The sequence below is a fragment of the Gloeophyllum trabeum genome (assembly GCF_000344685.1).
Source record: "Gloeophyllum trabeum ATCC 11539 unplaced genomic scaffold GLOTRscaffold_00007, whole genome shotgun sequence".
In the NCBI taxonomy this organism is placed as follows: Eukaryota; Fungi; Basidiomycota; class Agaricomycetes; order Gloeophyllales; family Gloeophyllaceae; genus Gloeophyllum; species Gloeophyllum trabeum.
This window is the reverse complement of record NW_006920416.1, coordinates 1,033,709-1,047,882: the sequence shown is the minus strand read 5'-3', so window position 1 is coordinate 1,047,882 and position 14,174 is coordinate 1,033,709. Positions and strand designations below refer to the sequence as shown.

Here is a 14,174-nt window from a genome sequence, read left to right as displayed (position 1 = left end):
CCGCGAACTCCTGCGCATACTCGATTTCCAGCGGATGCACCCGCTTCCCGACGATAACCAGGCTATGCAGCGGCTCCCCAAAGGCCTCTGCGGGCTGTGCGCTAAGCTCAGACAATGTGCCAGCGACGATGCGCTCGTTCCCCGGTCCACCACCGACGCGCGAGACTGCAACCGCTAGGGTGGTTTCCGGGGATAGAATGCCAGCCTGACGTTTTTCTTCGACTTCGATGAGTTGAGACACGGCTTGCGGGATGGACATGTATCGGGGCGGCTCGTATATCTTTCTCCCTCTACATACAAGGGAGAAACAGAGTGAATAACGGTCGTGGCATTGAACATCAGATTACTAACCGCGCCAGGTTCTCTTCGCTCTGTTCCTTGACTTTGATATCGAGCAGCACGAGCGTGTGCATGCCCAAGTCGACGTTCTCTTTTATGTGATCGTAGAAGCTGTCCGGCCTCCATGTTTCCGTGAAGAACACGAGTGAAACCGTCTGCCCGAAAGTAGAGGGAGGGAGGGAGGATGTAGCGGAAGGGTCACTACTCCCCGCATGATTATCGTTCGATAGGGGGAGGATCGGGGGGTGTCGCAGTGCTTTACAGTGGTGGTAGAATTGTGGAAATGTCAGCAGAGCCCATAGAATGTGAGATGTGAGAGTATATGTAGGAAGTGGACAGCAACAATCCTGACAAACCATTAAAGATGACCTACACGAGGTGATAGATGAGGAAGAGAAAACGACGAATAATCAACGATGAATAACCAAGTTACAAGCAAAGACCCCGGTAGGTATCGAAGAGAAGGCAAGGAAATGAAGAACAGAAGACTCACGATGCATAGGTCAAGCTGCACTATCACGATACTTGCCATCGTGACGCCTAGCCTATCCCCTGACAGCAGGCATCTGTAGGCCTATGAGACGGCGCAATACAGGCTAGAGAACTCTCATAAGCGAGAGAGATCCGTCGTCAAAGACCAGATATTAGAGTTGAGTAAAGGCATGTAGATGAGAAGTGACAGTGCTGAGGCGAATTCGCGTCCGTGACGGCTGCGCTACATCACCCCTGCACTTGCTTTCGTCCTTATGCCAGCTATCCCTTGGCGTCGACTCATTCGGATATCGTTTATGCAGCACCTCATACGTACTTCGAAACAATCTCGCAATATTTCAGGCTTGGATACAGCGATCAATGCGCTCGACAAGGGCCGGGAGCTCAGCGCTCAGCCACTGGTTGTAGGTAAGTAAGCCTCGACTTTGCCTTGTCTTCCCCTGGTATGGGCGTATACGTTGTCATGATGAATCTCAGGCTATACAGTATACTTCGCAAGCTACACCCAGTTGTCGCGGCCAGCAGCGTGGTTCTTGCAACTTGTACGGATGCTTTTCTCCGTGCAACCCAGACTCTATTGGATCCTTGACGAATCCGAGTACTGTGAAGCGGCTTGAGATAATATTCAGAGCATTATATGTATGAAGGTGTGTACTAATTGTTAATGTGATTGCGGTTTTAAGTTTTACAGCTGCTATGTACGTCAACTCTGTTCCTATCCCTTCGTAGTCTTTCCCCCGCGGTTCCCCCACTGTGCGCCGCTCTTTCTTTCCGTTGACTTGCTTTCTGTACCAGGTCGCTATGCCCAAGCACTGAACTTAAGTTAGGAGTGTTGCTTTGCCATACCTTCACGCTAGACACCTAATATGCGACCGTATAAATGGTTCTATTCAAGGATCTGGCTCCGGGTAGGGTTCCCTACTGCCACTAATGTTTATTTCGTGCGATGTACACTAAGATGCAGGTGGGTGTGTGCATGTACAGACCTTCTGTAAGCGTATAAGGGACTTCACATGCGACACAATAGATGCAAATAACATAATGTGAGTATACTATATGTTTCTGAGTCTCAGTGTGGGCGTCAGCGCCGCCGTTGTTGAGAACAGTGAGCCTGAGGTTCACGGCGACGATAATGGCCGATAGAAGGGTCGCAACGACAGCGTAGACGCATAAAGTCGAGCATACGAATGTAGTGGATTTTTACAAAGTTACTATGTATTTCTACAACTGCATATAAGTGGTATAGTCGTGCTCGTCGTCGGCGGGCAGCGGTCAACAGCGGCGGACGGAGAGCACGGCGGCGGTGTGGCCATGTACGACACGTGATGGTATGCGATTCCGGGTGACAATTCATACCAGTATCACGCGTTTCCCTTGCTCTGTTTCGACTGTGAACATGGCCTCCCTGGAAACTGTTAACGAGCTGGCTGCCGGCAGCGTAGCAGGTGCAGCGCAAGTGATAGTTGGACAACCTCTGGACACGATCAAGACTCGTGCACAGATAGCCCCTAGTACGGTGCACGTTAGCATTAGCATGCAGGACTGAACATGATTTCTGTTCTATCCGATTTTGCCAGAGGGAATGTTTGTGAGCTTCGAATTATCCATTACACCAACATTCCCACTCTAACTGGCGGTCAGAAAGGACCCATGGATATCCTAGTACAGACCGTACGGAAAGAGGGTATTCTCGCACTATACAAAGGTTGTCTCATATCACACGAAATAATGTCCTATATTCTGACTGGGCGGAAGGCATGCTCAGCCCACTGATTGGCATAGCCGGCGTCAACTCGTTATTATTCGCTGCATATGGCGCATCCAAGCGTATCGTCTCTCCCTTTCCTGACCTCTCCTTGAAGCAGATCGCCCTCGCCGGAGCGATGGCAGGCGCAGCAAATGCCATATTAGCCAGCCCAGGTTTGTAGTGCCGCCAGCTACACTAGGCGACGTCTCAAACTTACCTCCGGAACAGTGGAGATGTTGAAGGTCCGAATGCAGGGCCAGTACGGCTCCCCTTCTGACAAACGCCTGAGTGTCATCGCTCGTGAAATGTGGAAGGAGTGGGGCTTCAGACAGGGCATCATGCGAGGATATTGGGTATACAATATCGCATATCCTTCCAAGCCATCGACCTAAGTGACTGATCAAAGGTAACCGTGGCTCGGGAGATTCCTGCATATGCGGGGTATGTCTACCCCAACTCTCAGTTCGGCCGACTTCATGAGATTTATGCCAGCTAATGGACGTACAGCTTCTATTCTGGTACGAAATTGAGTGTGTCCACTGATGGTATTGACCAACTCACCTCCCGTCAGCTTTTGAGTTCTCGAAACGCAAGTTCGCGCAGAGATACGGTCAGCAGCAGTTGCCCATCTGGGCCCTGTTGACCAGCGGTGCTACGGGAGGGGTAAGTGCCGTCAAGCCATGTATTGCGTTCGGCTGCTACAATATCAACCATGTGATAGATTGCATATTGGCTTGCATGTTATCCGCTAGGTGAAGTCCCGCTAAGTATATTCAGACTCCTCAGGAGGGCTTATGACGCTCTTGCGTAAGATGTCATCAAATCCCGCGTTCAGCTTCGCCCTATCCCCCCGACTGGTAACCCATTCCAGTACATTAACGCAGAGTTCAGAGCCATCCTTGGTGAATCCGGATTGTGCGCCGTACTTCTTTTCATCTTTGTACGCCATGTTCACTGACACATGCTATAAAGTGCGGGGCTGTACAGGGGGTTAACACCATCTCGTGCGTGATGTATGCTGTCTGAATGCGGTCATTCCTCTGACGTCTCGTTGCTTTGTATACTGCTGTATTCAGTCATAAGAAGGTACGTCAGTCTGAACTATCGCCGACTTGATTCTGACGTATGCCTGCGTAGTATACCCGCGGCGGCAAGCACCTTTGCAGCGTTCGAGTTGACACGAGGTACTTGTCAGCGTGCTCTACTCCCATTTGCTCATGCAAAACGACCCTTCGGCAGAATATTTGAAGGAACTGACGGGCATTTAAGACTAGTATTTATTTCAGAGGGACCACTCAATACAATGCTACATTTGTTCAGGCTTGGAAGCGCCCTATCACTATTCTAAGTTCCACCGCTTCCGGCCATCTCGAGCCTTCCTTCATATCTCATATCCACAGCCATATCCCGATAGCTCGAACGAAGATCAGCTGCGGCATGGCGGAAAGGTGTGTTATATTTGACGAGCGATAGGGGCTCAAAGCGTTCCAGAATCAGCGACCACAATGAGGCTCAAGGATGACTGTAGTCCGGAGCTTTAGTCGCAGTACCACGCACTGTATGCGCCATGGCATGACTAGCCACAGCCATACTCCCTTGAACCTGCCCATTCCTCCGCTATGTTTCTCCTCCGCCGAGGCAAGTCGAAGCGCGCGAAAGCGGGCGCTTCGAACTCGAAGAGCACGCCAGCTACCCCCAGTTACACACTCCTCTCCGTCGAGCCTCTCCCTGATCATGAAGTCATACGGGAAAAACCCAAGGTCGGAGGCATACAAGTAGGATTGGCTGGGAAGGAGCTGGCGCTGGAGACGGAGCTAGCAGAGTTGCGAGAGCAGTGCGAGACTCTCCGGGAGAAGCTCAGGGCGTTGGCGCTGGAACGCGATAGTGGTATCCGTGATGCACATGCCAGAGAAAGAGAGGTCGTGGAGGTAAAGAGATATATGAACTTACTGAGGGACCAGTTAACGGCGTCCGAGCACCAACGCGATCTGTTCCGGCGGGACGCTGAGGCAGCGCGCAACAGAACACATGTGCTCGAGCAACAGTTGGAAGTAGCCAACCAGTTAGTGAAAGTCAAAGTGAGTTCCCATAACCGTTGCATTCCCTGGGTCTCACTCCAGTGCTACGCAGGATGGCGCACTGGCTGAGCATCAGCGTAACAATGCTAGCATGTCAGCATCACACGCGAAAGCTCTCGCATTACTGCAGAACAAGACAGTGGAGCTCGAAGCAGCTCAGGCCTACCTCGAAAGGGTGGACATCACGCCAGAAGACGAAGTCCTCAGAGCGATCCACAATCTCAACCAGAACATCCTAGAAACCGCCATCGCACTGGCTGATGCGCTCCAGTACGAAAGCAAACACAAGACCCCGGACGAAGATCGGACGCCCTCGGATAAGGCGACGAGCCGCGTGAAGGAGATGCTCGGCTCTTCCGTCGTGCAGCAGCTGAAGGACTGCCCGCAGAGGGAGGATGCGGCGGTTATTATACAGATCGCATTCCAGGGCTGCATGGTGCTGCAATGCGCGTGGATCGTCGCGGCCTGGCACTTCGACGTCGACCTGCCCAAGGAAGGCAAGCTGCTCCAGGATATATACGACCATATACGACAGTCGGGTGGGTCCTCGCTTCGCGTTCGTTACGATACGCTTTACTGATGAGCACTCGAATAGAGACGCAAGCCGTGTCAGGGAGATGGCGCAGCGTTGCGCGCAAGCACATCCAAGCTCTCCGGCACGGGGAGTCACCGCACGACTCCGCCAAGCCGCCCCTAATCACGTACCTCGTCAAGCGCCTCGTGGACGTCCTCCTCGTCGCGGGCTGTAACTCATACAAGGAGCCGCAGGTGCACGAGATGATCACCAACGTGTACGGCGACAGGCTGGACAACCTCGTGCGCCTCGCGCTGGGATTGAACAGGCTCGTCGGGGTCGACGCGCTCAATTGCGACTATGAGCCGGTGTGGACGCGGCCGAACGTCGCGTTTAACCCCGTGTGGATGGAGGACATGGATGGGAAAGGTATCGATGGAAGTCCGGGGGATCATCGAGCCCTGGACGAGCCGACTGTTATTCGAGTGTTATGCACGACGGGCTTGGGGCTGCGCAAGAAGGTGAAGGCAGCCGGGAGGCAGCGTCGGGGCTCTCGGAGTGAATTGAGGAGCATGCTGGTGCTCAAGCCGAAGGTGGCACTGGAGACGCTGTTGGACGGGCCAGAGCGCAGGACGAGCTGGTCTGGGACGAGCATCCTCGGGAGCAGCGGGTCGGAAAGACTGTGAATAGTAAAGGCTGTGTTTGGTTCTCTTCGCCGTAACATTCTCTATGCTCCGGCACCACGCTGTAATTAGATTAGATTATGTTCAATATAATGATCCACTTAGATGCGCATAGTCTGTACGCTGTTGCGCGGTATCACAAATGAGGGGTATAGGATGAAAATGTCCTCAGGTAGACCAGATCATCTGTACCTCACGAGGTAGGGGTATCCACAGCCGGCGGGGTACTCCTCCCAGACTTGTCTTCCTTTGGCGCGCTCGCCTCCCAGCGCTTCAAAGCCTCTTCGAATCCCTCCCATACGATCCTCCCTACATCTTGCCCGCCCAGCTCCCCATCATCCTCGACTGCCTTCTCACCATCACTCTTCAGTCCTAGCCTCTCCCTCTCGGAATCCGGCAAGGGCGGCACGCGCAGCGTCACCACCGCGCACTCGGAGTACAGCGCGCCTGGTTTCAGGACTTCTTCCGGGCGCGCATCTGACGCGCGTTCTTTGTATGGTGTTGGGAGGAATAGCGCGTGCAGGATGGTCTGCATCGCTGATGTTGGGGATTTGGTGAGAAGGCGCAAAAGCGGCTGGAGCAATATGTATCTGCGCATCTAGCTGTGAGAGACGTTCACATTTACAGCAAAGATAAACATACAGAACAAGGCCAAAAGTGGAACGATTCGACGACCCATCAGCGCCGAGAAAACCCGCAACAGTATCTGTTCTGCTGAATCCAGGCGAAACAGATACAGAGACAATATTTGAACGCTGCAGCTTGTCGCTGACGACCGGGACCGCACTGCTCTCGTCTGTCGTCGGCACCTGCGCACCCGAGGGGAGCGCATCCAGCACGCGCTGCAGGTGGCGCGTCAAAATGATCATGCGCAGGGCGCGCCAGCCTTCACGTAAGAAAATCGATGGAGATGGCGGGGAAATAACAGACGGCGAGAAGATAGGTGCAGCAGCTGCGTAGAACGGGTTCACTACGTTGACTATTCGGATGTCGCGTTCGACTGGAGCGGTAAGCAGACATGGCAGCAGGAGGGTCGTCATCAGGAACGTTGCCATTGAACCAGACTGCCGTTGGTGTTCCAAAGCCTCTGCAGCGCTCTTAGTGGTAAACAAGGGCCCTACATGTTTGTACTCGTGTGCGAAGATGACAGCGTCCAGCCGGGTCTCCTGGCCGGTCAGAAAACGGGTGCAGAAGGCCCGAACGGACGCCGGCGAGGACAGGTCGCACTCTTCGGCATATACTTGTTCGTTCTTTGTTGTAGAACGCAGTATCTCTATGAGAGTCTCCGTCTGGAAGGAATCGACGGGCTCAGGCGACAGCGCAATGACATGGGCTCCGCGTTGCGCGAGTGCCTGCAAGAGCGTCAGGCCTAGTGGAGTGAAGCCGCCCTTCGCGTCCGTTCAGTACAGGAACCAGGAACTGCCTTGGGTACTAACGGTGACTAGGATCACTCGAGCGTGCAGGTCCCGTTCGCGGTTCGTCGTACGGCCTTGAGTGAATGCGTGCACGACGATGATCGCGAGCACGCTCAAGGCCGCGTGCCAGTAGTAGCCCTTGGGGATTATCGACGTGATAACATTCCAGAGGATTTGGATGGCCATTACAGGGCGTCCAGTTCAGCTATACTGCCCTCGTTGCCGCCGAAATCGGATGACACGCGAAGGACAGGTGGTAATGTAGATGCAAGGTGATGCAAGCAAGCTTTGAGAGGTCCATAGTCGCGACTGTGACCGTGGGAACCACGCTTGTAGTCTGAATAGGGGACACGCGCCAGACGCGTCTATTTTGAATTCTTTGGACTTCTCGACAAAAGTCTTGCCTGCATACAACGATGTCGCTAAAGGTCCCCAAGGCAAACCAGATACAGCTCTTTAAGGACGGCTACAAGGTTGGTTCGGCAGCGCGCTCAGTCCAGTGATACTAATGCGCACGTCCAGCACCTTCAAGGGATCGAGGATGCCGTCCTGCGCAACATCCAGGCTGTATCGGAGCTGTCTGATCTGGTCCGGACAAGTTTTGGTCCAAACGGTGTGTGCTCTTCGGTAACGAGGACGGATGGTGTTGCTGATGGATCGCAGGCAGGAACAAGCTGATCATTAATCATCTGGGCAAACTTTTTGTGACGTCCGATGCAGCTACTATCCTGCGTGAAATGGAGGTGGTGCACCCCGCAGCAAAATTGGTGGTCATGGCGTCGCAGGCACAGGAGCAGGAGGTGTGTATCTATCCACCTCTCTGCAGTGTTCACCGCTGACGGATTCTAGATGGGCGATGCGACGAACATGGTGATCATGCTCGCGGGGGAGCTGCTCAAGAAAGCCGAGCATCTCCTGGTGATGGGCTTACATCCGAGCGAGATCATCCGGGGCTACGAACTCGCGTGCACAAAGTCGCTAGAAGAATTCGAAAGTACGTTCAATATGACGAACGCCCGTGTTCGGCACAACTCCTGACGGTGTGACTACCACAGATCTGTCATGTAGCAGTCTCCCCATCCCTTTCACGCAATCCGCCCTTGCCACCGCCCTCAAACCCGCCATCGCCTCGAAGCAGTACGGCTACGAAGACACACTCTCATCACTGGTAGCAGAAGCCGCTATGGTCGTGATGCCCACGAATCCCAAGAACTTCAACGTGGACAATGTCCGCGTGGTCAAAATAATGGGAGGGAGTCTAGCAAATAGCAGAGTCGTGCAGGGTATGGTCTTCGGTCGGGAACCTGAGGGTGAGTTATGACTGCAGCATGTGGTTGTCGCCGTCAGTATTTTGACTTCGCTTGCCGTAAATGTGCAGGCAGCGTCAAGAACGTCAAAAAAGCCAAGGTAGCCGTTTACACATGTGGCGTCGACATTTCGCAAACAGAGACAAAAGGAACGGTCCTCATCCACAACAAGGACGAGATGCTCAACTTCACCCGCGGCGAGGAGCAGCAGCTAGAAAAGGTTCGTCTGCCCATTCGGAATTGGCGCGATTGATGTTAATGTATTATCGTAGGTACTGAAAGAGATCGCAGACTCTGGGGTGAAAGTGATCATCGCCGGCTCGAACGTTGGCGAGCTCGCAATGCACTATCTCAACCGGCTTAACATCGCCGTCCTCAAGGTTCTCTCCAAATTCGATTTGCGGCGGCTCTGCCGCGTCGTCAACGCGACGCCGCTAACGCGGATCGGCGCGCCCACACCCGAGGAAGCGGGCTTCGTCGACGTCTTCGAGTGTATCGAGGTCGGCGGTGACCGCGTGACCGTCCTCAGGCAGCTTGTCGACGGCGAGGAAGGGTTCTCCGGGCAGGGCGAGAGGACACGGACGGCGACGATCGTCCTGCGCGGCGCGACACAGAACCACCTGGACGACCTTGAGCGGGCAATTGACGACGGCGTGAACGTCATCAAGTCCCTGATGAAGGATCCGAAGCTCGTGCCCGGCGCGGGCGCGACCGAGCTCGAACTCGCGAAGAGGATAGAGGTGTACGGCAGCGGGCTGAAGGGCCTGTCGCAGCATGCGGTGAGGAGGTACGCGAGCGCGCTGGAAGTTGTGCCGCGCACGCTGGCGGAGAACGCGTTTGGTGCTGCGGAGGGGAACGAGGTGCTCAGTCGGTTGTGGGCGAAGCACGAGGAGAAGGGTGGAGAGGTCTGGGGGGTGGACGTCGAGGTACATCGTAGTCATTCGTTTTGAAGGGACGTGAAGCTAACTACCCCCGTAGGCGGAGACGGATGGGACGCTGTCAGCGACTGAGCACAAGATCCTGGATCCGCTCGCGGCTAAGTCGTGGGCGGTGAAGCTGGGCACCGAGGCTGCAGTGGCTGTCCTCAGCGTTGATAGCATTATCATGAGCAAGCCGGCGGGAGGACCGAAGATACCGCAGCAGGCGGGGAATTGGGATGAGGATGATTAAGAAAAAAAGGTGCGGGTACGACGTTGCGACCACGACGATGCAAACAACGATTTACGGGTTCCGTGCTCAGGAGTGTGAAGGGTTTGGAGTATGGTATTCGCAGCGTATTTACGACGTCAAGATCCAATGTAATATCTTTTCTGCTCTCGACATTCACGTCCGAAATGCTTCCGAGGCGCCAGATAATCACGGAGTCATGCGCGGCGGAGATGAAACTGACGCCAGTTCCCATCAAAGACCAAAGTCGACGCGTTCTCGAGCTGTAAGCTTGCATACCGGTCGGCCACCAAGTATACACTTGTACACACTACATATCCTTTATTCTCATTGTCATCTGAATCATCCTCCTTTGCCAGAAATAAAGCATTCGACATGGCAAAAGGTTCAAAGCAAAAGGTATATGAAGAACCCGAAGACGAGCAGTACATCGTCGTGACCGACCCTTTCCGCATGCCGAGATCAAATCGCACTCAACGCCATGTCGAAGAGACAGCTGCATGGCTTCAACGAGTATTCGACACTAAGAACGGGATTATCTCTATATTCATTATGGGTACCGTACGTGTTCATCACCCAGCGTCTGTTTGTTGATTGACGATGAACATATCTGAACCACAGAAAACGGAGATTATCGTGTCCATGGAGAAGGACATTGATGTGATGCCCGCTCTGGGACAACACAGATGGGGTGCATTCGCACCTCGGCTGACTCCCGCAGATGCGGACAGGGTGTCGTGTATATTCCAGTATAACTACAGGTTACGTGGTGATCCCGCCTCCCGTTTGTTTTGCTTCGCTTCTAGGATAACCTGATAGTCCTTGCTTACGGTATACCCTAGATCAATGGAAACCCATGTACCCAGAACGACAACTAGATCTCCACCTCGTATCTCCCTATCCTCCACCGACGTGGTGTGAACCTACCGCAAGTATCGCGCCGTTGGTGCTTCTTCCACCACGGCCTGTCGACCCGGCCCCAGCAGGGATTCGCCACGGAAACAATGCATCATCACAGACGTCTCCACCATCACAGATGTCTCCGCCTGCACAGGAACGCAACATACCCCAACCGACAGCAGCACGTTCACCTAACCCTGTGAGCTCGAGTAATAATTCTGGGGCATGGCATATTGACTGTGTACCTCCAGCACGCGTTTACGCCATATCAACGTCCAGCCCAGCTCCCTCAGCGCGTCCAAGACGGTGGTGAAGGTCCGAGTTCAGCCGCGGGACAAGTCAAGAGAGAGATCAAACAGGAGTCATCCTTGCCAGGTTTGTCGACGGTGCAGTTGTCAAAGGATAATACTTATCCGAACCGCTAGCTCTGTCAAAGAAATATGACCCCTATGAAGAAGGTTTGCTCGCTGCTCGAGGTCTCTCAATCAGCCATAATCTCTCGTAACTATCATTCCAGAGGATGCTGCCTTCGATGTGTTGCGGGAAAACCTGGAGGAAACAAAGGAGGAGCCGCGAGATTCCTCCCTCCCTGATGCTACTATCAAGCCCGATCCTGATATAAATGGAGGCCGTCGCCATGGGTCAAAGGGTATATATATACTAGACACGACTGTGCCGTCCTCTGCTCTACGCTAACCGAAGTGTCGCAGACGATTACAGACCATCCAACGCCCTGCTCGACGCGTTCAGGCAACTATCGCAGAATACAGCTGCGGATGGTAAGCTGTATGTCAAATCTGTATCGACTGACTCGGGACATCCGCCAGATAATGGGTCATCGCCTATTGTGAAAGCTGAGGCCGAACTACCTGGTTTCGGCTCTAACCCTGCGCTGGGATATGAGCCATCACCATCGTTGATTGATGCATTGAGCCGACTGGTAGAGAATGCTCCCACTATTAACAGTTAGTCACATGACTGTACCCTCCGGGGCATAGACTGATAGGCATTACGCCTTACTTTCTAGATCTCAAGCGTCCTAAATCAGAAGACGATGACGAGAGCGGTAAGTGAGCGGTTTTCCTCATCTCATTCGTGAGTGATAATTTAATCATCGCGAGGAATCTCAGCAGAAACGAAGTTGAAGAAGCGAGTGAAAGAGGAAATGCAATAACTGCAAGCCAGGTATTCTGCGCTCAAGTTCTTGATTTCTTGGATTATCTGCCTCTACGTGCGTCCGGAAGCCACGTGACTTTGCTTCCCAGTGCGCTCTGCGTACATGAGAGTCGTATAAAATCTTCTTCGCTGATTGCGAGAGAAAGGGTAGGAATATAATCAGTAGCTCAATTGCCCCCCGGAAATCCATAATATCTAGAGTCGAGAAGGGCGTGACGCTAGGAACGCCCGATTCGCTACAAGGTCATCAGCCGAGCAAAGCACCGAGACGTCCAACACTTCCATGACCGAAGGCGATCGGGTCTTCTCGTGCGGAACGAAGGCTCTATCCACCGCAAATTTCTTGCGCAGCGGTGGCTCCAGTGTTCCAGATATGAGATCAGCGGTGAGACGCCCAATCACGGGAAGGAACTGCAAGACAAACCGTCGATCCGTTAACTTCATAATGGACGGTATTAAGGGAAAGTTCACCTTGTACGCATGGCCGCTCCCACCGGTCGCGATAACAAGACCCTCATCGCCTGGATAGAATCCGATGATCCAATCTTCATCAGGAGTATCTGTGTACCTGAACAAGCAAAAACATTTGAAGGAGCATGTAACACGCTCGCGGAGATGCTCTTACCAGCAAAGCCGGGTACTAGCGAAAGCCCTGTGGGCAAGCTCCGGAAAGGTCATAGCTAAGAGCGCACGTATCTCTTGCAGCATAGACTTCGGGATGCGGAGGCCATCGTCACCATGCGAGGACGCGGTTCTAGGGACCGATATAGTTCTATGGCCTTCACTGATGTGAACTGGGTTTACGTGGCCACCGCAGTGTTTTCCCATTTTCAGGATGTTGTCTTTGTTGGGCTGCATATTATTATACGATGAGAACAGAGAATAAGACAGGAAGGAGACTTACCGGGAATATGTAGAAACCTGTCTTATAGTTCACCATGCACGGGCAACCATGATACCGTTCGCTTTCTTCCGCTGTGAGTTGTATGGTGACGACACTTTGCCTAACCAGAACATTACACTTAGTGGCAGAATCACGAGGATCACATATTTACCCTACTTACCCAGCTGCAACGCATTTCTCTTCGAGCCTAAGGTCAGGGAAATTGGAAGCGGTCCACGATCCCGTTGCAATTATGACAAGATCAGCTAGGAAGACGGTCCCATCCGCACACTCGATTCCGTGCGTCTTGCCACCATTCCGGACTAGGCTGCAAACAGATTTTCCAGCATGCACTTGACCGCCCATACGGATAACTTTGGAGGTCATCGTAGTTGTCGCCTTTGCAGCATCAACCCAACCACCGTCGCGGCTGATATACCCTCGGAATAGCCCTGTCCTGACGCCAGGAGGCAACACAGCTTGGATCGCGGCTCTATCAGGGAGATCCCGGACGCGAGCTCCCATGGCAAGGTCGGTCCTGTAGGCTGCTTCTGTGTACGGATCGTAACCAGCACCTCCCATTAACACCCCTGATCTGGTGCTGTTATGAGGATTTTCAGCTCTCTGCATAATACGGTGTGAATTCACTCGCGATAGACATCGGGCCATTCTGACTGATCCCTCCAGCTCTCTATAGCTTCGTGGCAGAGTTTGCTGTAGAATGGGTCAGAATACGAACTCCGGACCACTGCATGGGATGAGTTCATCAATCTGTATCGGTCTGTCTAGCCAGGAAACGTACTGCGGTTGATATCGGTGCTGGCAGCGTCCGGCGCTGGAAGTGTGGCGGACCTGTCTAGCACTGTGATAGAGCTGTAGCCACGCTTGAGCAAGTGGTACGCCGTGGATATGCCAAAGCATCCGGCACCGACAATCAGAATCTTCTGAGATAGGTCGTTGGAAGCCATAGAGGGGTGCCGTGTCTTCTGCGCATCGTTGCCCGTCTGAGTCCCATATACGCCTACAATAGTAGATTAGCTCTGGAGAAGCCTTATCTATTACGGGATTCCTACTTCTGTGCCAGAGCTGGAAGTCTGGAGGTCAATGAAGAGATAAGCAAGGTCCTACTATATTCGCTTGATCGCCAAACAGCAGTCTATAGTTATACGCATATACGCATGAGTTGAACACCGACGTTCTGCCGCATTTGCAGATGCATACCCCGTCAGGAACGAGGCAGACAACATCAGGAAATGGGCCTAGAGTAGATATCTGGAGACTGATTCTGTATGCTCAGCTGACGTCTCGTACACGGAGACGTTGCAAAAAAGAACCACTGTCCTCTTACTTCGCCCAAACGCAGTTCCCATTTATAAAAGGGCAATGGTGGTCGCACGACCACCATATTCCCCGTTCTTCAATACCAGATTGTACCGAGCCACGTACCCCCTCCGCATACCTTCCTACTCGATC

The 14,174-nt window shown here is 53.2% G+C and overlaps 7 protein-coding genes across 7 annotated transcripts; 4 read left to right on the top strand and 3 right to left on the bottom strand.

The window, feature by feature from the left end:
• Window position 1: 1 nt before the first annotated feature.
• GLOTRDRAFT_8414 (uncharacterized protein) lies at window positions 2-503 on the bottom strand (the record flags this gene model as incomplete). Its single annotated transcript, XM_007867871.1, has 2 exons — window positions 2-284; window positions 352-503. Coding segments are annotated over 2 exons (435 nt in total), but the record flags the coding sequence as incomplete, so codon positions are not given.
• Window positions 504-2,216: 1,713 nt separating this feature from the next.
• On the top strand, window positions 2,217-3,931 carry GLOTRDRAFT_111176 (mitochondrial carrier). The gene is made up of 14 exons (XM_007868202.1): window positions 2,217-2,342; window positions 2,409-2,419; window positions 2,473-2,536; window positions 2,587-2,751; window positions 2,807-2,931; window positions 2,985-3,019; window positions 3,086-3,096; window positions 3,150-3,241; window positions 3,300-3,330; window positions 3,391-3,493; window positions 3,551-3,582; window positions 3,655-3,664; window positions 3,716-3,762; window positions 3,818-3,931. Exons 1-14 carry the CDS (start codon window positions 2,228-2,230, stop codon window positions 3,844-3,846), a joined length of 870 nt encoding a protein of 289 aa, XP_007866393.1. The 5' UTR covers window positions 2,217-2,227; the 3' UTR covers window positions 3,847-3,931.
• Window positions 3,932-4,197: 266 nt separating this feature from the next.
• GLOTRDRAFT_129527 (uncharacterized protein) lies at window positions 4,198-5,856 on the top strand (the record flags this gene model as incomplete). Its single annotated transcript, XM_007868201.1, has 3 exons — window positions 4,198-4,656; window positions 4,709-5,195; window positions 5,252-5,856. The coding sequence occupies 3 exons, from the start codon at window positions 4,198-4,200 to the stop codon at window positions 5,854-5,856; spliced, it is 1,551 nt and encodes a 516-aa protein (XP_007866392.1).
• Window positions 5,857-5,875: 19 nt separating this feature from the next.
• On the bottom strand, window positions 5,876-7,516 carry GLOTRDRAFT_138853 (uncharacterized protein). Its single transcript, XM_007868200.1, has 3 exons — window positions 7,290-7,516; window positions 6,496-7,241; window positions 5,876-6,443 (listed from the first exon to the last, which is right to left on the bottom strand). The coding sequence occupies exons 1-3, from the start codon at window positions 7,452-7,454 to the stop codon at window positions 6,047-6,049; spliced, it is 1,308 nt and encodes a 435-aa protein (XP_007866391.1). The 5' UTR covers window positions 7,455-7,516; the 3' UTR covers window positions 5,876-6,046.
• A 133-nt stretch (window positions 7,517-7,649) lies between these two features.
• Window positions 7,650-10,049, top strand: GLOTRDRAFT_61150 (T-complex protein 1). The gene is made up of 8 exons (XM_007868199.1): window positions 7,650-7,741; window positions 7,791-7,881; window positions 7,932-8,068; window positions 8,118-8,262; window positions 8,324-8,578; window positions 8,647-8,795; window positions 8,848-9,501; window positions 9,554-10,049. The coding sequence occupies exons 1-8, from the start codon at window positions 7,685-7,687 to the stop codon at window positions 9,743-9,745; spliced, it is 1,680 nt and encodes a 559-aa protein (XP_007866390.1). The 5' UTR covers window positions 7,650-7,684; the 3' UTR covers window positions 9,746-10,049.
• A 68-nt stretch (window positions 10,050-10,117) lies between these two features.
• On the top strand, window positions 10,118-11,816 carry GLOTRDRAFT_129524 (uncharacterized protein; the record flags this gene model as incomplete). The annotated part of the gene is made up of 10 exons (XM_007868198.1): window positions 10,118-10,303; window positions 10,364-10,526; window positions 10,585-10,841; window positions 10,894-11,017; window positions 11,068-11,100; window positions 11,160-11,291; window positions 11,353-11,421; window positions 11,470-11,607; window positions 11,670-11,708; window positions 11,776-11,816. The coding sequence occupies 10 exons, from the start codon at window positions 10,118-10,120 to the stop codon at window positions 11,814-11,816; spliced, it is 1,182 nt and encodes a 393-aa protein (XP_007866389.1).
• Window positions 11,817-12,013: 197 nt separating this feature from the next.
• On the bottom strand, window positions 12,014-13,669 carry GLOTRDRAFT_105977 (FAD dependent oxidoreductase; the record flags this gene model as incomplete). Its single annotated transcript, XM_007868197.1, has 7 exons — window positions 12,014-12,229; window positions 12,290-12,386; window positions 12,444-12,670; window positions 12,723-12,822; window positions 12,883-13,296; window positions 13,350-13,449; window positions 13,504-13,669. 7 exons carry the CDS (start codon window positions 13,667-13,669, stop codon window positions 12,014-12,016), a joined length of 1,320 nt encoding a protein of 439 aa, XP_007866388.1.
• Between the last annotated feature and the right edge of the window lie 505 nt (window positions 13,670-14,174).

Coding starts and splice junctions, on each gene's coding strand:
- GLOTRDRAFT_111176 (XM_007868202.1), top strand. CDS start 2,228: ATGGCCTCCCTGGAAACTGTTAACGAGCTGGCTGCCGGCAGCGTAGCA. Junction 3,331..3,390: donor GCTTGCATGTTATCCGCTAG/GTGAAGTCCCGC, acceptor CTCTTGCGTAAG/ATGTCATCAAATCCCGCGTT. Junction 3,763..3,817: donor AGCGTTCGAGTTGACACGAG/GTACTTGTCAGC, acceptor ACCCTTCGGCAG/AATATTTGAAGGAACTGACG.
- GLOTRDRAFT_138853 (XM_007868200.1), bottom strand. CDS start 7,454: ATGGCCATCCAAATCCTCTGGAATGTTATCACGTCGATAATCCCCAAG. Junction 7,242..7,289: donor CTCGAGTGATCCTAGTCACC/GTTAGTACCCAA, acceptor ACGGACGCGAAG/GGCGGCTTCACTCCACTAGG. Junction 6,444..6,495: donor TCCACTTTTGGCCTTGTTCT/GTATGTTTATCT, acceptor CTAGATGCGCAG/ATACATATTGCTCCAGCCGC.
- GLOTRDRAFT_61150 (XM_007868199.1), top strand. CDS start 7,685: ATGTCGCTAAAGGTCCCCAAGGCAAACCAGATACAGCTCTTTAAGGAC. Junction 7,882..7,931: donor GACAAGTTTTGGTCCAAACG/GTGTGTGCTCTT, acceptor GATGGATCGCAG/GCAGGAACAAGCTGATCATT. Junction 8,069..8,117: donor CGCAGGCACAGGAGCAGGAG/GTGTGTATCTAT, acceptor GACGGATTCTAG/ATGGGCGATGCGACGAACAT.